We start from the raw sequence: 26,565 nt of genomic DNA, 5'->3' as shown, positions 1-26,565 counted from the left end.
CTGTATGTCCTACACCTTCCCTATTTAACTTACGGAAAAAACGGAACTGGCGCCGCATTCATTCCGTAAGTTGTATAGGGAAGGTGTTCTTCTTTTCGACTGAAGAAAGAAGGACATGGTCATCTTGGATGACATGGGGGTGAGTAAATTATCAGTAAATTTTAATTTGAAAGTGTATTAACCCTTTAATGTTACGAAGCTACGAGAATACTTTTTGTGCGAAAAACAAAACAAAAATGTTCACTACACGTTCACTACTTCAACTCCTTATGACAACAGCTCAAATTGTTAAATATAGTCATTATTTTTGTTTTGTTTTCGTGCACAAAAAGTATTCTCGTCGCTTCATAACATTAAGGTTGAACCACTGCAGTCATGTTGACTATTTTAAAGATGTCTTTACTACTTCTCTGTACCTTAAATGTGGTAACTTCATTGCTTTCTATGAGAGATTTAAAAACCTCTTGGATTCATAAAAAATATCTTAATGTGTGTTCTGAAGATGAACAAAGGTCTAGCGGATTTGGATTGACATGAGGTTGAGTACTTGGTGACAGAAATTTCATTTTTGGGTGAACTAACCCTTTAAGAAGCTTTATCTGCATCACAAGTAAAATGAAATGAATTGCTAATTACAATAGGCTACTCTTGACACTAATAAAAGTTTAAAGCCTATATACTGTATAAATACTAGAAATGGTGAAAAAAATAAATAATTGGGAATCGTGTTAACAAACATGTATGCATTTCAGTTATCTATTAGAACTTTTTTTAATTTTGCTTGCTTTACTGTATCCTTTTTTAATTATATGATGTTATTACGTTGATGTCTTGATGCAAACCAATTACTGCATTGCTGATTATGGTTTTGAGTTTCGATATATATCTGCCCTTTCCAATGAACACAAGAACACAGTAATATCAGACAACTTATGCTGCCTTCACATGGTCTTGAAATTATCATAAATATGAGATTACTAGGTGAAAATTGCACACGATGAATGCCCTCCCATTTCGAAACTTGAATGCTATGAGCTCGTAACCACACCTTCAGAAGTGGGAATTATCAAATTTCTGATAGCACGGGAAGGCAGCATTAATCCAGATATTTTAATCAAATCCGCAAATTTGTTTGAAGAATCAAATTATTCAGAGATCAATTATCACGTTTGGATGAATCTGTCAAATCATGTATTAAGCGAGGTGCGAATAATGGACCCCTAGAGCAGATATCTTCACATTACCACTGGCATGCTAATGGGATTACAGCTGAATGTGAGAGGGATTTTTTTACAGGGAAAAGAGGTTTGAAGTGTGTTAAATATGCTCAATTTGTGCTAATGTGCAGTTATGACATCTGATTTGAGGATTTGTGCTTGTGTGGGTGCAGTCAAACTGACTGAGGACACCATTCATAACACAGAAACATGTATGGACACATATTCAACTAATCAATCAAACAAATGAAATTAATTGATTACTCCAACAGTGATGTCACTTCAGAGTCATAAAAAAAGTTTGTCCCAAGTCATCAAAACCAAAAAAAGTAAAATTATACTAAATACAACTAAAAAAAAAAAAAGTCAAACTAAAGGAGTTAAAACAGCAGCATTTAACCATAAACATTTAAACATAAATAAACCTAATATCCTGTCCAGAGAGAGAGAGAGAGAGAGAGAGAAAAAGAGAACAATTTGAGAACTTTGGCAATGATGACAGTTTAGAGTTTACATTTTTGGGAAAATATCCTGTCATCGAAACCATAGGAGCAGATTATTTTTAATGTCAACAAGAAATGGCATTCTACTTTCATAATGTGATGTATTTCTCATGAAACCGAAATTGATCAGAAATTCAGAGTCATGGAAAGTGATCTCAAAGGTGCAATATGTAATATTTTTGCAGTAAAATATGCAAAAACCACTAGGCCAGTGTTATATATTTTGTTCACTTGAGTATTTACAGTATCCCAAATGTTTCCAACTATTTGTAAATCATGAGAAAATTGCAATATTAACCAAGGCTCCGGGACGTGTGAGGAGTCGCCTGTCAATTGCGTCATGCCCGCGTTACCCTCGTCTGCCTCGGTTTTATTTTGCTGAAACCATGGAAACACCAAAGACGCTTTAATATATTACATGTTTTAATAGACAAGGGAACAACTGTTTTGATATATTTATAGACAGAAAACTAATTGTTGTTATATAGCTCAACACGTTTAGTCTTATTGTTTAAATCTAATTTTCTTGATTTTTTGAGAGTACCATGCTTTACCATGCCTCAGAGAAAAACACTATTTTGAGTAGCTAACATGGCGTAATCAGATGCAGCTTTATTTTTAGTAACAGTAATACAGAATTTTTTAAAATGTTTTAAAATTAATTGCATGCCATTTATCAACACAAGCCATCCAGCATTTAATATGATATTCTAAAATCGATCTATCTTACTGCAGTGTGCAACAAGTGTCTCACATCAGCCACCGAGCGAACGCACAGAGTAACGTTATAACATCATTTTCAACACACTCAAATGTATCTAATATGATAAACAGAGCTGCGTTACCTCATACTCATGACCGGAAGCGCAAAATACTATGTGTCATAGTAAAAGTTCTGCTGCTCGTGAGGCGTGTGTTGCGCAATCGCTCCAGCTCCTCGTTCAGCTCCACAACACTCGGTCCTGCTCTGCTTCATACTACAGTAACGTTAATAATCACATCCATGTACATGATTTCTTCCAGAGTCCTATCCCTATTCTTTTGCACCGTCCGTTGAGATGGAGACCACATGTCCCAAAATTCTGCGCTCAAACTTGGCATCATCAAGCTACGCCTTTGTTTTGAATAGGCTTCTAGCGACCTCTAGCGGACAAAATTATTACATACTGCACCTTAATATGACAGGTAATAAAAGGAGGGGTTGAAAGGAGGGTAGGTAATAACAGCCAAAAAGGAAAATCATGTGCAAGTGAATCCATTTTGCTAAAAAAAAATTACAAAAGACAAACACCCTTTATCTTTGGAATAATAAGCACTGATAAATAACAAATAATATCAATACAGTACTTAAATAGTTCAGTACTTATGCTGTGTAAAGTGGAAGAAATGTGCAGCATTTTTACTGTAACATACATACATACATTATATATATATATATATATATATATATATATATATATATATATATATATACATTATATATATATATATATATATATATATACACATATATATATATATACACATATATACATATATATATATATATACATATATACACATATATATATACATATATACACATATATATATACATATATACACATATACATATACATATATACACATACATATATATATATATATATACATATACACACACATATACATAATATACATATACATTATATATATATATATATATATATATATAAAAATCAACAGATTCCATCAAATATGAAAAGCCAGTGACAGTCCTACACATACCTCCAGCGCCTGCATCCACTGCATCAGAACCTTATTCTTCTCATCTTTAACTTTCTCCTCAAAGAATTCTTTGAAGGTTTTTTTGTAAACCAGGCGCATGTTGTACTTTTTTGCCATTCTGGATAGAAAAAAATAAAATAAAATAAAAAATAAAAAATGTAAAATTATTATTAAAAAGACAATAATCATTGATGATTTTTCATCCATAACACAGAAATTACAGTTGAATAATATGTTTGTATATGAATTTTCTAGAAGCAGAAATGAGAAGCCAAGATTATCTATGACACAACAACACATATTTATAAAGCTGTTGCGCCCTCTGCTGGCACATCAGGAAAGTATCAATGAAGCGATATGTTTTGAGATGAGATGAGACACTTACTCCTCAAACAGGGGGAAATACACCAGAAACTCTGGGACATTAACAACACCCTCCAGGCTGAAATCATACTGACAGCCGAACAGAGGGTAGTCTCCTTTCTTCTGGAAGGTCACACTAAACACTTCATTTCCAAAGCTGTTGGAGTCTGATGCCTCCAAGCGCTTCCTATTAAAAAACAATCCGTTTGAATGTTTTGGTTAACATGAATTACTGCTTTGAAGCGTTTCTGATTTAGAATAAAGCTAACACATGTATATGTGGTTAAATGATTGTATAATTGCAATATCAGTTATGTGGTTGGCATTATGAATTGTTAATTAACAATTGTGAATATTGCAATGATTTGTGTTTTTAATTTGACCATAATGACAACGATATTTTACACACATCACTGATATAAACTTCAGTAGCAAAAATCCTGATTGTGTTAGAAAGTTCAATTGATTGCCATGAACAAGTTCAAACAGTCCATTTCAACGATTTATTTGCATCAAAAGGCTAAAAATAGTCCTGGGAACTTTACATGTAGGTCAATAATACTTGATTGTCATGTTGCTGTAAAGAAATAATATTCATATTCAATAAATAAATATTTGAAATTGTTTTTGCTAACTGTCTTTACTACTTCTAGAGTACAATTTACACTACCATTAAAAAGTTTGGGGTCAGTAAGATCTTTCTTTTTAAGAGATTAAAGGGTTAGTTCACCCAAAAATGAAATTTCTGTAATTTCTGTCACACTGATTCATTTATGCTCCGACGCTTCCTGAAGCAGTGTTTTGAAATCGGCCATCACTAAATAAGTCGTTATTTTGTTTTTTTGGCGCTCCAAAAATATTCTTGTCACTTTATAATATCAATATTGAACCACTGTACTCACATGAACCGATTTAAATATGTTTTTAGTACCTTTATGGATCTTGAGAGAGGTGGTGTCCATTGCTCCCTATGGAGGCCTCATGGAGCCACCGGATTTCAACTAAAATATCTTAATTTGTGTTCCGAAGATTAACGAAGGTCTTATGGGTGTGGAACAGCATGAGGGTAAGTAATAAATTACAGAATTTTCATTTTTGGGTGAACTAACCCTTTAAGTACTCACCTTCATGTCGTCCCAAACCCATAAGACCTTCGTTTGTCTTCAGAACACAAGATATTTATATTAAGATATTTTTGATGAAACCCAAGGGTATCTGAACCACACATAGGCAGCAATGTCATTGTACCTTTTGAGGTCCAGAAAGACATTGTTAAAATAGTCAACATGACTGCAGTGGTTCAACCTTAATGTTATGAAGTGACAAGAATACTTTGTGCGCAAAAACAAAAATAATGACTTTATTCAACAAATTCGTCTGTCCCCGGTCATACTGCTACGTTATTTTCGTTGCAGAGCTCCGTGTTTACGTCACGTGAGAAGCACAACGCATGCGCGTGATGCTGACAGAGGACCCGGCCAATACTGTGCCCGCATTCGGTTGTAAACACTGTTGCTCTGCAATGAAAATAACATAGCAGTATGACAGGGGACGGACGAATTTGTTTGGGATGACATGAATTAATGACAGAAATGTAATTTAATTTCTGGGTGAACTAACCATTTAAAACTTTTTAATTCAGCAAGGACGCATGAAATTGATGCAGTAAAGACATTAGTAATGTTAAAAAAGATTTCTCTTTCAAATAAATGCTGTTTAAACTTTCTATTCATCAAAAAATTCTGAAAAAACATCTGATGGTTTCTACAAAAACAAACAGATATAGCCATTTTCAACATTGCTAAAAATAAGAAATGTTTCTTGAGCAGCAAATTAGCATATTAGAATGATTTCTGAAGGTTCATGTGACACTGAAGACTGGAGTAATTATTGCTGAAAATTCAGCTTTGTGACCGCAGGAATAACTGACAACTTAAAATATACTAAAGGGCACCTATTATGCAAAATTCACTTTTACATGGTGTTTGAAGTGTTAGTTCACCCAAAAATGAAATTTCTGTCACACTGATTCATTTATGCTCCGATAAATGAATCAGTGTGACAGATTCATTCAGACTGTGTGTCCACAGTCTGTGTAAACAACCAGCCTATAATGGAAAAAATCCACCCACTCTTTTATATAATCCCCATAAATCAGAAGCAGTCTCTGAAAATACACTGTTCCAGATTTCCCCCTACTGTGACGTCACAGTAGGAATAAGACCCGAATGATCTGCCCTATTAGCAGACCCTCACTATAGCACCTATTGATATAATGTCTGCGTCACATAAACATTATATAACGACAGTATTGTATTGTGAGTCTAGTATCGCGATTACAATTATCCCAGCCCTACAACAAACTGTCACATTTAAACAGTAATTATATATATATATATATATATATATATATATATATATATATATATATATATATATATATATATATATATATATATATATATATATATATATCATAGTTAGTGTGTGTGAGAGCTTACACCAGCTCGTATGCATCCGGAGTTGTTCCGATGAAGAATCCTCCCGGCCGGAGTCTCTCACAGGCGTTTCTCAGCATGGTGTCAGCCTGCTGCTCACTCTCAAAGGAATAATGATAAACAAACTGACAGCTGCACACATCAAACTGCAGCTCAGGGTCTCGCAACTTCTTAGACAGCAGCTCCTGAGAAAGACAGAGAGTATGTGACCCTGTACTGTCATGTACTGAATGATGCTCAGTGACTTTCATTTTTCTCCTTTCTGACAATGAACAGAGTCCCTCTAACAAATGATACATGGTGTAATGTGTAATTTTTTGCACTGCTAATAAAACACTGGCTCGTACCCTGCTGCAGTCTGCGGTGATGAACTCGGCAGAGTATGTGCGGTCGTTTGGGTGACCCCTCCGTCTGAGGTCATTATAGCGCTGCTGACACTGCTCAATGGACACAGCAGCGATATCTGTGATGTGCGAACACAAATACAGAAGAGTATGTGCGATTTCCAATATAAATACATTTTTTTAAAGTATGCAGTTTACACATTTACGAACATCTTAGGTCCTGTTTACACCTTTTAACAGCAGGATCACAAGAGGATATCACAAAAAAAAAATAGTATGAATGCTTTGATTAGTGGTCGATCAATATATTGGCATTTTTTAATTATCAACAACGATTCTTGGGTCACAGGGCTGGACCCTATCCCAGTTTCTTTGGCCAGAGGCAGGGGAAAACACCCTGGACAGATGGCGTGTAAAATTAAAAAATATGATTCCCAGTGCTCACAGACTTGCCAGATTACTGAGGGCACTGTTGGATACAGTGTCTTAAACATAACTTGACCATACTTTGATGTTTTGTTCAACAACATACACTGCGCACATTCAAGACCCCAAGCTGTCTTATCTAGTTACTTTTTAAAAATGGTACATTTTTCAAAAATGAACATAACTGCTTCAAAATTTGCATTCTTGCTGTGGGTGTGTGTAATTTACATTGTGAAACAAAACATCAAAGAATAGACAGGTTAGGTTTTATTTTACACATAAATCTAAAAACACCATTATAAAACCCCATAGGAAAAATGGGCGGTGAAAAAAACTAGCGATGAATTAGGGTGCTTTCACACTTGGCATGTTTGGTTCAATTAAAATGAACCCTGGTGCGATTGCTCTGATAGTGTGGTTCATTTGAACGTGTGAATGCCATCCGAACCCTGGTGTGCACCAAACAAGCGGGCCGCTTCTAAACAAACTCTGGTGCCGATCAAATGATGAACGTAACATGGACCAAAGACATGTAGACAAACCAAAAACAGGAATATGAGACCCTAGAAAGGACGCATATCATTTTTTTCTTGTCATAAGTCATTATGTTGCACATCACAGTTCGGTACAGGCATCAGAACCGCGTTTCCTCTCAGCAGATCAATTGCGTGCGGGACGGAGGGATTCCTGCCCCCGTTTTGACGCCTTTACACATTTTATAAGGTTTTCATGAATTCTCAGCTGGTATGAATGTAGCCTACATACCACCATATATAGACTACACACATACAACGAGTGCATTTAGCCCAGCACACAGCATTGTTTGGGATTAGGGCTGGGCGATATATTGGAGCGGCATTTTAATAGACAGAGCCGTAGATCACTGACAAGCCACACAATATCGCGTTCATTATCGAAGGCGATTCATCTGCGATAATGAACGCGATATTGCGTGGCTTGTCAGTGATCTACGGCTCTGTCTATTAAATGGCGCTCCATTTGAAAGTAGGTGATGACGATTTAGCGGTAATCAGGGAACCGGCTTTACTGACGAAATGCACGTGACAATCGCATGCGATATATCTCCCAGCCCTATTTGGGATGTTCGGTAAGTTTAGTCTCAAAATAGACAATATGTTATAAACGCCGAACCAATCAGATTGTGAACGTGTCCCTGCGCCTTTAGGTTTGGTATCTTTTGGTTCGGTGATAAAATTGCCGATCTGAATGCTAATTGGAGCAGGACTAAATTTTTTTTTTTTTTTTTGGGTCTGGACCAAATGAAACGAACTACAAGTGTGAACACACCCTTAAATCTTTCGGGTTCTGACGTAATATCTGCACCATTGACAAATGTGCGGATAAAATTAAATGTGCGGTCAGTACCACCGCTCCCTTTATTCGTAGTGAGCGTAATCGCGAATTTGAAACCAAAAGTAAAAAGAGAGTGAGCATTCAAAATCTTTTGAAATATTTTGGCTCACTGATGACCGGAATTTATAGGCATTATAAGCCTATACAGACTACACGTGATCACAAATTTAAAAAGCGAAACTCTTTATTTGTGAAAAACACTATTACATAATTAAGAGGTTGCTATCTAAAGTATAAATCTGTTTATTTTAGTTTATCAAATTAAAAATGTTTTAAATGTATTTTTTTTTTTAATCAAATCATTTCTGATTCAGTAAATATTATGCAAAATAAACATGTTTTATTGTAACGTGTTATTTACTATCAGAAAATCACTAGTCTTGATGTGTCCTGGAAAACGGCAAAGCAATGCACAATCAACTAGAATGCAATAATTGTGCTATAAGGGCTTTAAACTTTGTTTGTTAGGTATGGCTTTACCATTTTGAAAAGCAAAAAAAAAAAAAAAAAAGTCCTAGTTTCTCTTTTATGGCTCACTGAGAAATTTTAATAATGGTGTAAAGATGACATTTCATACTTTTCCAGTGTCTTTAAAGTTCAGAGGATTGTGTAGTTACCTGCACAGACCAGTTTATCAATATGTCCTTTTTTCCATTTGAGAAGGTCCCCACCTTTGCCACAGCCCAGATCCAACACGGTTACCTCTCTCCGTCTTTGCTTCACCTTATCCAAAATCTCCGCTGAGGAGACCAACACACAGACCTCAAACAGTTAAAAAAATCTCATCCCTGACTAACCCAAACACAAACAAACTTGCCACTACATGGCACCAATACAGTCTCATGAAATCCTTTTTTGAGAGATAAAAGTAATTCTGTGCTGCTTCTCACAAATAAGCACGCTCTTCATCCAGTTGTTGAAGTTGCGCATGTGGACTATCCTGCTTTTATTACGCTCTGCCAGGCCACACTCCTGAAGTTTGTTGTAATGTGTAGCCACTTTTTGACTGTGTAATGATTCCTCTGTGACCTGCAAAACAAAGCATGTATTGAACTGAGCAGGGGAGATCAGTAGGCACACTGAAACGCAATTACTAGCAGCACTATTTCTCAGTAACTAGATTTGGAGTTGAAATACCAGTTGCAAAAATGATTGTTTACTTTTCCTCATTTGAATACTAGGTTTTATTATATTGACATTATGTTGTTTTATTATTTGTGGATATGATTTTTATTTTTGATAATTTACCTTTTTTTATGTTAGGTTGCCACTTTAAAATCTGGCAACAGATGAAAATGAGCCTGTTGGGCGAACTTTGGGTTATTTACAGTGTCTGACTGTTGATTGAGGAGCATTGTCCCTAACAAATAAATAAATAAATGAATAATTTGTTCATCAAACAATGGCTTGATATTTTGCAAGTTTCATTTTCTATTGCTGATGTTTATAACACTATACTTTGTTATATTGCCTTAGCATTAGGTGCAATATGTAATATTTTCTGTCAGCTAGAAGTCGCTAGAGGCCTATTCAAAACAAAGGCGTAGCTTGATGATGCAAAGTTTCAGCGCGGAATCTTGGGTCATGTGGTCTTCACCTCACAGCCGGTGGAAATAATCGGGATAGAACTCAGAAAGAAATCATGTTCATGGATGCGATAATTAACGTTACTGTAGTATGAAACAGAGCAGGACGTGGGAGCTGAACGAGGCCGCTGGAGCGATTGCGCAACACACGCCTCACGAGCAGCGGAACTTTTATTATGCCACAGTCGCCGGCGCCGCTTCTGCTTTTCCGGTCATGAGTATGAGGTAAAGCAGCTCTGTTTATTATATTAGATACATTTGAGTGTGTTGAAAATGATGTTATATAGCGATACTCTGGGCGTTTGCTTAGTGGCTGCTGTGAGACACTTGTTTGAGACACACTGCAGTAAGATAGATCGATTTTAGAATATCATATTAAATGCTGGATGGCTTGTGTTGATAAATGGCATGCAGTTCATTTTAAAACATATTGTATGATGGAGAAAATGCTGTATTACTGTTACTAAAATTAAAGCTGCATCTGATTATGCTATGTTAGCTACTTCACAAGATTTTCTCTGAGGTAAAGCGTAGTACTCGCAAAAAAAATCAAGAAAACTAGATTTAGCCTATACAATAATAAACATGTTGAGCTATATAACAATAATTCTTTTTTGTCCATAAATATTTCAAAACAGTTGTTCCCTTGTTTATTAAAACATGTAAATATTAAAGCGTCTTTGGTGTTTCCATGGTTTCTACAAAATAAAACCAGAAACCGAGGGTAACGGGGGTATGACGCAATTGACAGGTGACTCCTCACACGTCCCGGATCCTTGGTTAAAATTGCAATTTTCTCATGATTTACAAATAATTAGAAACATTTGGGATATTTTGGATATTTTACCTCAAAATTCTTACATATTACACCTTTAAATAAAGAAAACTTGTTAGCGCTGCTGTTTGAGTGTTTCTAATACAACGGCTGAGGAAGTGATGGCAAATTTGACATTTTTCTCTACCAACATAACCAATCCCTTGATATTTTTTCCTCTTTTGTAAAATCATAGATGCACTATTGTGGTTGTTTGTTGTTTTGCAATTGTAGCAAACGGGAATGCAAAAATTATATTTGTTGTAGTTACCGTTCACTACTATAGAACTTTACACAACTATGACGACTTCCGCTTCTGAGGACCCCAGACATCTGGAAAGGGTCCATTTAAATTTTATACATTTAATGCATAAAATGGAAAATAATAATAACAAAAGATATATTAGTCAGAGAGATCACCATATTGATTTTTTAATGCAAATTAACCTGTGATGGATAGACTTACAGTACCTGTCAAAAGTTTGCAAACATTACAATTTTTAATGTTTTTGAAATAAGTATCTTAAATTTCAGAACTTACACCTGTTTTGTGGAGTTTTATGGTTATTTTAGGAAACAACTGAACGACTTTTAAGTTGTTAAACAACAGTAAACAACCCTGCCACGTTTTCTTTCCTGTCAAAAAATAAAGTGACTATCCTAACTGAGCTCTACAACTCAATATCAATAAGCAGTAACGTTAAATATCCTGAGAAAAATTCCCAGAAGTAAACAACTAGCCCCAGTCTTTGAGTTTATAAAAAGTAAACGTACATTACACGTAAATTAGATGGCGCGAGCTTACCAGCTTCTTCCTGGGAGAATCATCTTCATCCCCCCCATCGCCGTCCCTGTGTCTCTTCAGTGAGGATGAAGATGAAGTCTGGGAACCATCTAAAGATGATGCTATGCTGTCCTGATCGACCTCTGGATCAGCATATTTACTGCTCGCCTCAAACAATCCTGTGAATAAGCGCGCAGTGCATTACTATTTATGTTATGAAATGTGCATTCCCCTTTTATACATAGTAATGGACCACAGGGAAGAAACATAAGTCATGATTTCAATCATTTCAAATCGAAAGTAATGCGTATATATGAAGTGTACGTAGATAGACCAATATAAACATAAAACGATAACGTTAGTGCGTCAGTGTTGCGTTCATTACAACAGCTCATGTCAAGCGTCCATCTCGTCACGTGTTTCATCTGCAGAGACTGAGACTAACGTTAGTTGAACTTAAAATGAGACAAACATTATAAATCATATTAAGAGTTTATGTGCTCAACGACCTGATTATGTAACACACAGATCACTGAAGACTGAACTAATGTTGCTGCACTCACTTGAGTTTTGCGCCATCATGTATCCAACAAGCACGATCTTCACTGCAGTATTTCATATGAGAAAACCAGTGCAGCGCCGCCTAGAGGACCGGTGTCTACATCAGCAGTCGGTATGCTGTGTATCTAACAAGTTTAAAGGATTAGTTCACTTTCAAATAAATTTTTCCTGATAATTTACTCACCCTCATGTCATCCAAGATGTTCATGTCCTTGTTTCTTCAAAAGAAAAGAAACGTTTTGATGAAAACATTCCAGGATTATTCTCCTTATAGTGGACTTCAATGGCCTCCAAATGGTTGAAGGTCAAAATTACAGTTTCAGTGCAGCTTCAAAGGGCTTTAAACGATACCAGCGAAACGATAGGTCATTTTCGAAAAAAATACAACTGTATATGCTTCATAAACACAAATGATTGCCTCGTACGTGCTTCAGCTTTCCGTATTCTTCAAAAAGCTTATGCTTTATGTCCTACGCCTTCTCTATTCAACTTATGGAACGAACGCGGCACCAGTTAGATTTTTTCCGTAAGTAAAATAGGGAAGGCGTAGGACATACAGCATAAGATTTTTGAAGAATATATGAAAATGCGGTTTTGGCAGAAGCACTCAGAAGGCGACGTTTGTTTATATAAAGCATATACATTTCAATTTTTTTCGAAAATGACTGAACGTTTTGCTAGATAAGACCCTTATTCCTCATCTGGTATTGTTTAAAGCCCTTTGAAGCTGCACTGAAACTGTAATTATGGCCTTCAACTGTTTGGAGGCCATTGAAGTCCATTATGAGGAATAATCCTGGAATGTTTTCATCAAAAACCTTAATTGCTTTTCAACTGAAGAAAGAAAGACATAACATCTTGGATGACATGGGGGTGAGTAAATTATCAGGAAGATTTTATTTGAAAGTGAACTAACCCTTTAATTCAGCACCTCCAGTTGGATCTCTAACTTGGAATACTTTTTTAGGACTAGTTTATGGAAGTATGTTATTGTAAACATAAACCAAATGTAACAGCATTTTATACATATATAGATATAAATAAATGGACTAAATTTATAGCAGGAGAAAAGAGTTTTTTTTTTTCTCTTTAACTAAAATACATTTTTAAATAAATACTTGTTCCCCACATACACATATCACCGCATTTTTAACGTATTTTCAATAATTTTGTATGAAAACGTTTAGTCAGAGATTGGCATTTCGTGTCCACCAATCATTCGCGACGTTGTCGTGCATTCTGGGAAATGTAGTTCCAGAGAGAGTCATTGTTCCATTGAAAATGGCTCCACAGTACGACTGTACTACATTTCCCCCAACACAGTGCGAGCGCAGTCACCATGTGTAATGTTGCTGCGTCTTCTGAGGGGTACTTGTGAATGACAGAAGGGACATGAATAACATGTGTTTGTGGAGGCGAAATCACATCATGCCGGGTTTAGTCACTTATGTATGTAGCTGTACATATTTCCGGTGGTAGTTTCTGTATGTTTAGACAGAAGGACGAGTGAAACTTTCATTAGTTCAGCAGATCAGACAGTAGACATCCCTTAGCAAAGCTAGCTGACTCACGTTTGGTGACTATCGTAGGATACTTCACACATGTGAAGTTATACCAAAAGATCTGAGTTTTAAATACGATTTTTAGGAGGTTAGTCTGTGATTATTTCCAGAGAGTTTCTTTCTGAATGTGATTGAGCACGTGCAGCAGCTTAAGTTTTCCTTAATGTTTTCAGCTGTTCCAGCACCAGTGACGTCATTATCGATGGGATATTGAAGGTAAAGAAAGTAATTAATAATTTTATTTTACAGTGGAACGATGTTCTTTTAGTCATTATTGTAAACTCCAAAGATAAACAGATTTGCACTTATTTTTTTATTTTTTTATTTTAATGGCCAAATTTCATATCCATAAAAGTAAATTTTCAGGTAAAAACATGTTTTATAGCATTTAAAATTGAAGTGAAATATTATATTGAATGTATATTACCCTCGAAGAAACAAAAAGCTATTCGAACTTTGCAAGTATGTACACTTTTTAACGTATTCCTATAATTTTATTTATATCCCCCTAGCAAATTTCTGTATTGTTATTGTAACTGTATGGATTGTGTTTCTTCAATAAATTAAATTAATCCACGTCAAACTGATATGATACCCTATGATAATTATTATTCTACAGTCTGTTTTCAAACAAAGAATAAGTGAAATAGCATACTTCAAATGAAGTCGGGCGTCAACACATTGTAATATGTAGTACAAAATATGGACACATATTTAGTAATCTATTAATACACATTATGCATGTAAATATATGTGCTTTCAATATCAGTGTAATACCAAAAAATTAATAAAAGTAAATTATGGCCGATGCCGAGGTCACAGATGCAGTGGGTTCTAAAATGTGACAACCAGTTCAAACGCCTCTATTTTAAATGTTGTAATAAAAAAATGTAGGCTATAAACATTTTTAAATTACAGATTGTGTGAACGTTGAATTCAAAATTTAATATAAATTTTAGAATGTCTTTGTTTTTGGTATGTTTTTAATGACAGCAGCACTCAAGCTTACAATAACAAATTCTTATGATGATCATGTGATCCAGATTGATTTAAAATTGTTCAAAGAGCCTCTTAAGATAGGGCTGCACAATTAGTAATCATGTGCAAAATAAAAGTCTGTGTTTACGTAATATGTGTGTGTTACAGTATGTGTATAATAATTTTGTATATATAAATACACACACATACATGTATATCTTTAAGAAATATATGCATGTATAAATAAATATATATTTATATACAATTTATATTATATATAAATATAATATTTTATATATAAATATAACATTTTTCTTAAATATTTACATGTATGTGTGTGTATTTATATATAGATAATTATTATATGCATAACACATGCATATATTACGTAAACACAGACTTTTATTTTGCACACGATTAATAATTGTGCAGCCCTATCTTAAGCTTTAATGGACTGTCTCAGATTTGCTCATACGAGTCTCAGAAAGAGTACAGACTCTTTAATTTTTTTACTATATGATGTTTTTTTTTTTTTTTTTTTTTTTTTTTTTTTTTAAATAATTGAATTAAACATTTATAATTTTCTTGTTTTTTTTAAGTCCTTAAAACAAATTTCTGGGTTTAAAGGTGCCCTAGAATTAAAAATTGAATTTATCTTGGCATAGTTAAATAACAAGAGTTCAGTACATGGAAATGACATACAGTGAGTCTCAAACCCCATTGTTTCCTCCTCCTTATATAAATCTCATTTGTTTAAAAGACCTCCGAAGAACTGGCGAATCTCAACATAACACGACTGTTACGTAACAGTCGGGATCATTAATATGTACGCCCCCGATATTTGCATATGCCAGCCCATGTTCAAGCATTAGACAAGGGCAACCAGTAACGTCTGGATCTGTGCACAGCTGAATCATCAGACTAGGTAAGCAAGCAAGGACAATAGCGAAAAATGGCAGATGGAGCAATAATAACTGACATGATCCATGATTACATGATATTTTTAGTGATATTTTTAAATTGTCTTTCTAAATGTTTCGTTAGCATGTTGTTAATGTACTGTTAACCCTTTGACGCGTACGATCACACCGGTGTGATCAGTCTTGGCTGGCCCCAGGAGCGTACGATCACACCGGTGTGATTAGAACGTTCAGTGCATTACGTGATCAACTGCCAAATTCAAATGTGCGTGCGCGCTTTAACTGGCGCTAAACCAGAGACGGACACACGCAGCGCTTTTCATAAATCACATATATGCATTGTTTTCAACCAAATAATGTTCATTTCAGGTTTCAGACATTTAAATACACATGAGTACTAACAAAACAATATATTTAGAGTTTGTAAAATACACAATGATGTCTATAGAAGCGGAAATAACAACCCTTTCCATTATAACTTGACAACACGTTTAATTCATATCAGATACACATTGTGAAAGTAACTTAAAAGCTTACTCTATTCTTCCCCAGTTCACCGGCACACTTACTTTCATGTATTTCGGGAGAAGTGGATAAATTCACGGGTTGTAAATCCAACAGATCCGATTCTCTGCGCGGTGCAAACTAACATGGCTGCGCGCGCCCATCGCTCATATGGCTCAACTAACGCGATCGTTATAAAGGTGTTTAAACAGCAAAACACATCCACTTGCACATATTTGGCAATCTGAATATTAGATATTTCATGCTATAGTTAACAAATTTGTGAATATTTTGAATAAAAAAGGACAAATCAAATGAAAGCAGATCATCATTCATACAGTGCTGCGGTGTGCCACATAACAAGCAATGACGCGTCACCATGGAAACCATAAAGTGATAAGTTCTAAATAACGGTCGCTTCAAAAAACTCACGCTGGGGGGTCAGACAGAATATTTGAAACTTACGTGCGAAAGGGTTAAATGTAGTTAGTTACCATTGTTTCTTACTGTATTCAAAGAGACAAGACTGTCGTTATTTTCATTTTTAAACACTTGCAGTCTAATTCATAAACACAACTTCATTCTTTATAAATCTCTCCAACAGTGTGTAATGTTAGCTTTAGCCATGGAGCATACTATCAAACTCATTCAGAATCAAATGTAAACATCCAAATAAACACTATACTAACGCAATTAGACATGCTGCATGATGAACACTTTGTAAAGATCCATTTTGAGGGTTATATTAGCTGTGTGAACTTTGTTTATGCCATTTAAGGCAAGCGTGAGCTCCAGGGGAGGGGAGCAGGAGAATTTAAAGGGGCCGCAGCCTGAATCGGTGCATATATAATTATGGCTCAAAATAGGCAGTTAAAAAAATTAATAAAAAAATATATTTGGGGTATTTTGAGCTGAAACTTCACAGACACATTCAGGGGAAAAAGAAAGACGTTCTACGGCACCTTTAAATAAAATAATTATAAAATCAAATAGCGTCAATGTGGTCTCAGACTTTTGCATCCCACTGTATATTGTGCATCTTTAGTACTACTGACCATTTATTTATATTATCCACCTTATTTTTCAACTCAGAAGTAAGATGTTTTCTGTGAATATGTGAGACTTCCTATTTATTAGCTGCTATAGGGAAATAACAAGAAGAATATCAAAATGCAGTAAACTGTTTGCGCTACAAACCAGCTTTTTTATATAATTAAGACAATATGGTAAGAAATGCCAGTTTGCAATATCAAGCAGTATAACAAGCTGTTTTGTACAGCTAAAAATAAATATGGAGGCGAATGACACCGAAAGCAAGACACATTAAAATGACAAATGTCCCCGCTAGCTCTTACCTGAAAATAAGGTGGATAGGAGCTCCTTTATGAATATGTTTTATCAGTCTAGAGTTCTTTACTTTGCATTTTTCTGAGATGTATTAAGCCATTGTCTTGCGCCCACAGTCAGGCCCTTGTCAGACTGTCTGCTTGTTTTTATGCTGACAGACCCTTGGGAGAAGAAGCTTGTTTTGCGATGCAGCGGTTTGTGTGTGCAAGAGTCTTCAGGCAGACTGCTGCCCTGCTGCAGATTGGTCCTCCGTCCTGTAGCCGGACCGCACAGAGACCGAATCCCCCGACTCGGCGGTGCTGGAAACAGCTGAGCTCCAGCCCACGATGGCTCAGCAGCTCCAGTGCGCTCTGCTCTCCGGCCTCTCAGAAGGACACCAGCAGAGATCATCTGGTAAACTCACCTCCAGGGCAGGATGACCCAGACCCCTTGCAGGATAAATCCATCGGCCTCATTCAGAGATTCAAGAAAACCTTTAAGCAGTATGGCAAAGTCATGATCCCTGTGCACCTGTTGACATCTACAGTGTGGTTCGGTACATTTTACTATGCTGCAATGAAGTAAGTGTTACCGTTATGTAAATTTAGGTCAGAGGCTAAGATGGAGTATCAGAGTTACTACACAATAATAACCTGTTAGTCAAAGACCACTAACTATTGTAATAATAATTGTTATAATTATTATATAATTATTGAAATAACTATTATAAAAATTACCAAATAAAAATAGGAAAAAACACCTAAATAAAACAAAATAAAAAATATATATGATAATATATATTTAAATTAAATTACAACTGTAAAATTAGAATACTAATATTTATGTCTGTCTGTCCTCATTTTCAAACGTTAAAGCATCAAACTTTTATTTTGAAACCGAAGGGAGCCTAATGCTTCTCTTTTTTTGATAAGCACTTCTCATTACAAGTATGGGAAGATGGTTGGCACATGTTGCATACCTAAATGTTAAAAGTCTTGTGAAGCAACATTTACTGAGAACTGAGCTGCTCTGAGACACTGAAAAAACTGGATCATGAGCTGTTCACGTGTAAATGAACACAGTGCTGCTCTTCACTATGAATTACGCAACACATATTTATTTAAATAATGGCCTTCATGAATTGAGAATCACAGTAAGGCATTTTGTGATTTCGGTTTTATTTTGATAAATCGTGCAAGCCTAAATTTGTAGAGTATGGCCAGTGACCACTGATGACCAACTATTTTAAATGTGTAACATTTTAATAAAAAAAAATAATGTTAATAAAAAAGTATAATAAAATTAAGTTTTTAGTATGTGATGAATGTGATATGATGAAATATGTATACATTATTTATAGATAAATATTATTTTAAAAAATCAGCATATTAAAGGATTAGCTCGCTTTAAAACCAAAATTACCCCAAGCTTTATTCACTCTTAAGCCATCCTAGGTGTATATGACTTTCTTCTTTCTGATGAACACAATCTGAGTTATATTAATAAATATCCTGACGCATCTTAGCTTTATAATGGCAGGGAACGGGACCAACAAGTATGAAGCTCAAGAAAGATCTACGCCAATGGTTCCCAAACTGGGGTACGTGAGGTGACAAAAGGGGGTACGTGAAAAAAATGCTGAGTAGTTCATTTAGTTCTACCTTAAAATAATATTAAAACTGAGCATGTTTTTCTAACTCCCAAAATGCCGTAAATCTAGTACATTTAATCAAATGACCTCATCATTTGCAAAAATGACTGTATCCACATATGATAAATTGCGTGCAGTCTGCTGCCTTAAATCGCGCTAAATTACTGCCGTTCTCTACAATGCACCTTTGTAAAAGTGGGGATTTAGCACTTACTCACATGAAGAACAAATAGACACATATAGTGGATTAATTTCGATTTAAGACTCAAACTTTTTGTGTGAGTTCTTGTATTTAATGATGATAACGAGCAAGAACGAAATTGTTCCCAAATATCCACATGACTGCAAACGTGACATTATTATACAACAGGCCAAAAAAACAAAACATACATTTTAAACACAGTACTGTCAGTATTTGAAAACCACAGCAGAACTACAATACAGAAGTACTAGGGGTGTGACGAGATCTCGTGTCACGAGGATGTGAGGAGATTTCTCGTCGAGGCGGAAAGTAGTCTCTTGATGTTGCCATGACAGAGTGTTAGGATGATTTGGAAAGAATATGCCACCGCTACGTTTACATTACGCCTCCACTGCTTTGTATTTAAATAAAAAACATTTAATTAAGTTGGATAACGGTCGCCGCCGCTCCATATTTACAGAGTTACGCGCGATCGCTGAAAGTGAAAGTAAACGTGAGCGCGCATTCAAACGCGTTTTCAATACCCCGCATTTTGAAAGCGGCTCCCTGATGAATTCAAATATCTCTCAATATGAAAGCTATCTTAGGCTGGGCAGTGTAGTTGTAACCATCTCTTAGCTCTATCAAAGAAAAATTTGGTCTTATTTGCACTTTGAATATTGAGAGAGTGCAATTATGGTTGCACTTATTGTAAAGTGTTACCATAAAAATGAATAACAGTTTTCTCCTAATCTTATTAAGCACAAACAATTAGGTTTCATTTGTTAACATTAGTTAATGCACTGTGAACTATCATGAACTAACAATGAATGACTATTTTTATCAACTAACATAAACAAAGATTAATAAATACTGTAGCATATATATTGCTTATTGTTAGTTGATGTTGGTTAATACATTAATGTTAATAAATGAGACCTTATTGTAAAGTGTTAACATTTTAATTTATAGTGTTTTATTTCTATGATCAGTTTGTGGAAAGGAGTTCAGTTAGGAGGTCAAAAGTTGTAGAAGCTCATAAATCATGTACAGTAAGGTCTGAAGAGACAGTTGAGTTTGTGGCAAAACATTTTACAGTGTTTGAGTATTATTGTCTTTTACTGCATATGATAATTCATACTCAGAAAGTAGAACTGAAATGACATTCATTACAAGATGATTAGTTAAAACATTTCAAATACACCTGCAGAATATTTTTTCTAGTCACGTATTTCGCCATCTTGTCTCGTCTCGTGAACTCTATCTCGAGTCTCGTCTCATGAGATACCTGTCTCGTCACACCCCTAAGATATACAAAACAATTCTGCGGCTTTGAACGAATCCTGAGAGTCAATAATTCAATGATTCATTCACAGCCACTTGCTTTGTTACTGAATGAATGACTCGATGACTAACTCATAAAAACAGTGACTTGCTGCCACCTACTGGCGGTTTTAGTTTAATATTTAAAAGTTTTGTTTAGTTTTACCATCATTGCATATTTCTTTATTGAACATTTTTATTCAAAACATTATTTATTTTATAGTTATTCATAAAGGTAAAAATATGCACTGGAAAATCAATTTAGGGGGCAAATATTGACCCTTAATGGTAAAGGTGTGACTGCAGTCGAAGTGGAAGAGAGGGGGTACGCAGAAGGATGGTAATCCCTTCAGGGGGTACTCCAGGCTAAAAAGTTTGGGAACCACTGATCTACGCCTTCCGTATTCAGCTTACTTTATAACGTTTAAAATATGGATATTTTTCTTATATCACTTAGCTTCAGAAGGCCTTTATTAAAGGTGCAGTAAGTGGTATTTGAACTACACTGTTGGACATTGTTGATATTTGAAATCAACCCAACAAACCCACCCCTCTCTTCATTGCATCACCTCCAAATCTCACACTCCAAATCTAACCACCCTGCTCCGAGTCGGACTCGAACCGCTGCCTGATCGCTGCTGGCATGCGAGGCGAATGCACTACCAATAACGCTAAACACCTCATTCTCTAGTGGTCGTCAGTGTGGAGTGGTTTAACTGCAGAACTCTCACTAGCTGGCCGCTGTTACACATGCAATGCGAGAGTAGACGTCTGTTTATCAAAGCTGACATGCAACAAAAATGTTTCACAAAAAATAAAGTGCAGTTGATGAACGAACGACAAGGAAGCACAAAAAATAAACATACAAAGTGTTTGTAGTAAGTTGCCAACAGCACAGCAGCTCTAGAAGAACCGTGTTACTCACATGATAAGCGGGATCAAAGCAGTTTTCAGGCCATCCCTCTTAGCACTCTCCTGTGGTGGAAAGCTTTTCTAATATAACCGTGTCCTAAAGCACTTGCCCAGGCATTAACCTTCATTCCAGTGATATTCTTTTGAGCCGTTTGTATTGTGTCCCATTTATCGTTCTGCAGTTTTTTTCTACTCATTTTCAAATTGCTCGTTCTCTCCCCTCGACCGTCATACGCCCGCTGATGCTGATTGGTTAGATGTTTGTTGTTGGACTCGGCCTGACTAACTTCCAAACAGTGGATTTTAAATATCACTGAGTCCCCTTTTAACCCCCTGGAGCTGTGTGAAGTGTGTTTATGATGGATGGATGCACTTTATTCAGCTTCATACTGATTGGACCCATTCATTGCTGTTATAAAGCTTGGATGCATCAGGATATTTATTAAAGGGTTAGTTCACCCAAAAATGAAATTTCTGTCATTAATTACTCACCCTCATGTCGTTCCAAACCCGTAAGACCTTCGTTTGTCTTCGGAACACGCATTAAGATATTTTTGATGAAATCCGAGGGTATCAGATTATTTTACACTATTTTATCGATGTCTTTCTAGACCTTAAAATGTGCAATGACGTTGCTGCCTAAGTTGTGGATTGCTTCAAAAATATCTTAATTTGTGTTCTAAAGACAAACAAAGGTCTTATGGGTTTGGGACGACATGAGGGTGAGTACTTAATAACAGAAATTTCATTTTTGGGTGAACTTTTATATAATATAATTTTAATATTTAATATAGCTCTCTTCTTTCTGATGGACAGAATCAAAGTCATAAACCTAGGATGGCTTTAGGGTGAGTAAAGCTTGGGGTAATTTTCATTTCAAAGTGAACTAATCCTTTAATAACAGCCAGCCTAATATATCGGTGTGTTGTTGATAATATTTATTAAAGACAAAGAAATATAAAAGAAATACGACTAATATCCTACAAGAAGCACAACATAAAGCTTTTAAGTTCTGACTAAACAATCTGATAAATAAGGAATGTCTGTCAGAATTTGTCATACATTGTAAAAGTCTGTTCTCAGGCAGTAAACTGTTAACCAGGTGTCTGTGGGGTTAGATAGATAGGTAATTTTCTTTTTGCTTGGTCATTCTGTCTGTATGGTGCGTGCTGGATTGAGGTAAATGGCACAATGGAATGTTTACTCTGCAATACATCTGGCTGAATGTGGGTCACCACTGTCTAGACATTTCAGAAATGTGGGAGGTGGTAATGGATGCTTGAATATGGGCTATTTCATTCACCATGACCTCACTCTTCAGAGAAGCTCTGAGTTATCAGTTTGCCTTGTCATATGTTCCCCACCAATGTTCACAATTACATGTTTTAGCTGCTTAGACATTTGCTGCTTATGTTAAGTGTTTTAAGTTTTTAATTAAAGGGACTGTTCACCCAAAAATGAAAATTCTGTCATAATTTACTCGCCCTCAAGTTGTTTGAAACCTTAATGAATTTCTTTCTTCTGCTGAACACAAAGAAGATATTTTAAAGAACATGGTAACCAAACAGTTGATGTTATTTTTTTCCATACTATGGAAGTCATTGGGGTCCATCATCTGTTGTGAGTGAGTAACATAAATATAATATACATTTCAGGGTGAATTGTCCTTCTAAGAAAATGTAAAACTATATATATATATTTTAAGAAAAAGTAAGTGAACTATTTGCACAATCTGTGAAAATGTGAATAATTTTAACAAAATAAGAGAGATCATGCAAAATGCATGTTATTTTTTATTTAGTACTGCCCTAAATAAGATATTTTACATAAAAGATGTTTATATATAGTCGACAAGAAAAAAGCTGAATTTATTAAAATGACCCCATTCAAAAGTATGTGAACCATTGATTCTCAATGCTGTGTGTGGTTACCTGATGATCCACGACTGTTTTTATGTTTTGTGATGGTTGTTCATGAGTCTCTTGTTTGTTCTGAGCAGTTAAACTGAGCTCTGTTCTTCAGAAAAATCCTCCAGCTCCTGCAGATTCTTCAGTTTTCAAGCATTTTTGCATATTTGAACCCTTTCCAGCAGTGACTGGATGATTTTGAGATCCATTTTTTCACACTGCTGACATTTGAGGGACTCAAACACGACTATTAAAAAAGGTTCAAACGTTCACTGATGCTCCAGAAGGAAACACGATGCATTAAGAGCCGGGGGTGAAAAATTTTGAACAGGATGAAGATGTCTAAATTTTCTTATTTTGTTGAAATATCATTGTTTTTCATTTAGTACTGCCCTTCAGAAGCAACAGAAGATACTTGCATGTTTTCCGGAAGAAAAATTAAGTATAATTTACCTTGATATTTGAATTCAAAAGTTTTCACCCCCGGCTCTTAATGCATCGTGTTTCCTTCTGGAGCATCAATGAATGTTTGAACCTTTTTAATAGTCGTGTTTGAGTCCCTCAAATGCCAGCAGTGTGAAAAAATGGATCTCAAAATCATCCAGTCACTGCTGGAAAGGGTTCAAATATGCAAAAATGCTTGAAAACTGAAAAATCTGCAGGATCTGGAGGATTTTTCTGAAGAACAGAGCTCAGTTTAACTGCTCAGGACAAACAAGAGACTCATGACAACCATCACAAAACAAAAACATCAGTCGTAGATCATCAGGTAACCACACATAGTATTAAGAACCAATGGTTCACATACTTTTGAACGGGGTCATTTTAATAAATTCAGCTTTTTTTTTTTCTTGCCGACTATATATACACATCTTTTATGTAAAATGTCTTACTTAGGACAGTACTAAAAAAATAACATGCATTTTTTATGATCTCTCTTATTTTGTTAAAATTATTCACATTTTCACAGATTCTGCAAGTGCTGCCATACTTTTTCTTGCAACTGTGGCATATGTTGGCGCACTAACCACTAGGCTATCGGCGCCGGCTATTTTTATATATAGTATATAATATACTATTCAATAAATAGTTTGCTTACTTTCTCGCTTGCTCTCTCTCTTTTTTTTTCTCCTGTAGAGGAGTGAATTTGGTGCCATTTCTTGAGTATGTTGGGTTTCCTGACAAGGTTGTGAAACTCCTGGAGAACTCTCAAAGTGGCTATGCACTGACAGCATATGCCATGTACAAGGTGGGCTAAGTTATTTTTTAATAAATGAATTGTTTAAATAATATAATTTACCAAGAAATTAATTGTAAATCAATTTGTTTCAAACTTTCCATTCAGCTCTAGAACTTCAAGACCGATAAATATCACAGAGATTCAATCAAAATCAAGACAATTTAGGTTCAGTTTTCCTGGAGAATTTGTATCTCGTAAAATTAAATGAATGATGTATTTTCAGACACAATTATTTCACCTACATGGCAGCTCATCTGAATTGAATGAATTAGAATGTCATTGACCTCAAACTTTGTGAGAGTCACTCACTACATGAACAAACTTCTTTTCAGTTCCTTTTCACGGAACTTAATGTGGTTTAATTTTCTTGATTTCCTGAAGATCGCCACACCTGCGAGGTACACGGTGACTCTAGGAGGAACATCACTGTCCGTGAAGTACCTGAGGAAGCACGGCTACATGTCCACCCCTCCGCCTGTGAAGGAATACCTCCAGGAGAAGATGGAGGAGACCAAAGAGAGGATCTCTGGGAAAATGGAGGAGACCAAGGATCGTTTTTCCGAGAGAATGGAGGAAACGAAAGACAAGTTCAATGAAAAACTTCAAGAAACCAAAGACAAAGTGTCTTTCCGAAAGAAAAAGGAATAGATTAATACACTTACGAAAGGTCATGAAGTGACTTTATCTTCCCATAATGTCATGAAGATTCACGTTATTTAACAATATAAAACACTTTAAGGAAAGCATATTTAAAATATAACGTAGGCTGTAAGCTCTACACTCACTGTTCACGTACAGTAATAGGCTAAACTATCACAAGATGTGGTGGTATTATAATTCATAAATTGACCATAGTTTCTGGATATAAAATATCACAGCACACAAAGTCTACTGAAAGACGTTGGACTTAACTTGAAGTACCTTTTAACGGATGAGAGTGTGTTTTCTAAAGAGAACAGCAGGTATAATGTGCCCAATATCATATTTATAATACTTTGTTCCTGAACAACATAGCACTGCCTCTTTCGATTCTTGCATACGTTCATATTTAAATTATGGATTCAAAACAGTTACAAGTTACTGAGAATGAAGTAGTCATGTTGTAAAATCTTGAATATTGATTGTAACTTTAGATATTATGCAAAACAGTGTTTGTCATAAAGCTGTAAATGTACGTTAAGATGTAATACAGCTTATACCGTTGCTTATATGGGAAATAGAAATGCAGTAAAATAATCACAAATTGTCTGATTCTGCAGATCATCCATTCTTTACGTCCTATTTCGAATTCAGTATGTTCCTGCCATATTCATGTGTTTAATTTATGCAACTTCATTTTCGGTTGGTAGTCTCATATTTCTCAAAGTCCTTTTTTTTTGTTTGTTTTTGCTTAGTAACTGATGAAGTTTAATAATTGAACTGATTATTTCACAGCAAATGTCTCCGCTGGTGAAGCACTAGGGCTGTTTAGGTTTGATTGGATTGCAAAGCCTTCTGTCTGTTGAAGGATGTTCCACCTGGTTGTCAACAGTAACAATAAAAATGATAAACATTGTCTCATCTTATTTCAGATGGAATCATGAAGATGTTTGGCTTAAAAATTGAAGTGTTTTGAAAGGTATTTTTAGTATGCACATTGGATACATCACTGAAATTAACATTTATTACTCATGATGTTTAATGATCACCAGTGATAGTAGAATTATTGTAAACTGATTGAAATTTAAAGGTGCAGTATTATTTTTTTTCTTTTTCTTTTTTTTTGATCCATTGGTCTTGGACTATACTTACAGTTTTTAGCGTGGATGCTTGAAGTTTATTACC

The 26,565-nt window shown here is 35.4% G+C and overlaps 2 protein-coding genes across 6 annotated transcripts in view; one reads left to right on the top strand and one right to left on the bottom strand.

The window, feature by feature from the left end:
- The window catches only part of rnmt (RNA (guanine-7-) methyltransferase), a 23,514-nt gene extending 5,837 nt beyond the window's left edge, over positions 1–17,677 (bottom strand). Inside the window, exons 1-8 of one of the 2 annotated variants that reach the window (XM_067411229.1) lie at positions 17,557–17,677; positions 11,698–11,855; positions 9,383–9,521; positions 9,110–9,232; positions 6,696–6,811; positions 6,352–6,533; positions 3,873–4,037; positions 3,488–3,605 (exon numbers count right to left, since the gene is read on the bottom strand). In XM_067411229.1, the coding sequence (XP_067267330.1) occupies positions 3,488–3,605; positions 3,873–4,037; positions 6,352–6,533; positions 6,696–6,811; positions 9,110–9,232; positions 9,383–9,422 (744 nt within the window). In that variant the 5' untranslated portion in view covers positions 9,423–9,521; positions 11,698–11,855; positions 17,557–17,677. Of the gene's footprint in view, positions 1–3,487; positions 3,606–3,872; positions 4,038–6,351; positions 6,534–6,695; positions 6,812–9,109; positions 9,233–9,382; positions 9,522–11,697; positions 11,856–12,239; positions 12,344–17,556 lie in introns of those variants that run through there. The other variant, XM_067411228.1, reaches the window with a different exon arrangement.
- fam210aa (family with sequence similarity 210 member Aa) lies at positions 13,571–26,565 on the top strand. 4 transcript variants are annotated; one of them, XM_067411231.1, is made up of 5 exons: positions 13,571–13,686; positions 13,973–14,015; positions 17,707–18,108; positions 24,639–24,750; positions 25,123–26,564. In XM_067411231.1, the coding sequence occupies exons 3-5, from the start codon at positions 17,735–17,737 to the stop codon at positions 25,387–25,389; spliced, it is 753 nt and encodes a 250-aa protein (XP_067267332.1). In that variant the 5' UTR covers positions 13,571–13,686; positions 13,973–14,015; positions 17,707–17,734; the 3' UTR covers positions 25,390–26,564. The 4 variants fall into 4 exon arrangements, with proteins under 4 accessions (XP_067267332.1, XP_067267333.1, XP_067267331.1 ...); XM_067411232.1 differs by having other exon boundaries at positions 13,577–13,887; positions 17,665–18,108; positions 25,123–26,565; XM_067411230.1 differs by having other exon boundaries at positions 13,577–13,887.

Source organism: Chanodichthys erythropterus, chromosome 15 (genome assembly GCF_024489055.1).
Source record: "Chanodichthys erythropterus isolate Z2021 chromosome 15, ASM2448905v1, whole genome shotgun sequence".
NCBI lineage: Eukaryota > Metazoa > Chordata > Actinopteri > Cypriniformes > Xenocyprididae > Chanodichthys > Chanodichthys erythropterus.
The sequence above is the reverse complement of the archived record's forward strand: the minus strand, read 5'-3'. Positions and strand labels throughout refer to the sequence as shown.

Bases quoted from the DNA above. Each gene is read 5' to 3' on its own strand.
- fam210aa (XM_067411232.1), top strand. From the start codon at position 17,735: ATGCAGCGGTTTGTGTGTGCAAGAGTCTTCAGGCAGACTGCTGCCCTG. The intron at 18,109-24,638 runs GTAAGTGTTACC...TTTCTCCTGTAG, and splicing joins TTTTACTATGCTGCAATGAA to AGGAGTGAATTTGGTGCCAT. The intron at 24,751-25,122 runs GTGGGCTAAGTT...GATTTCCTGAAG, and splicing joins CAGCATATGCCATGTACAAG to ATCGCCACACCTGCGAGGTA.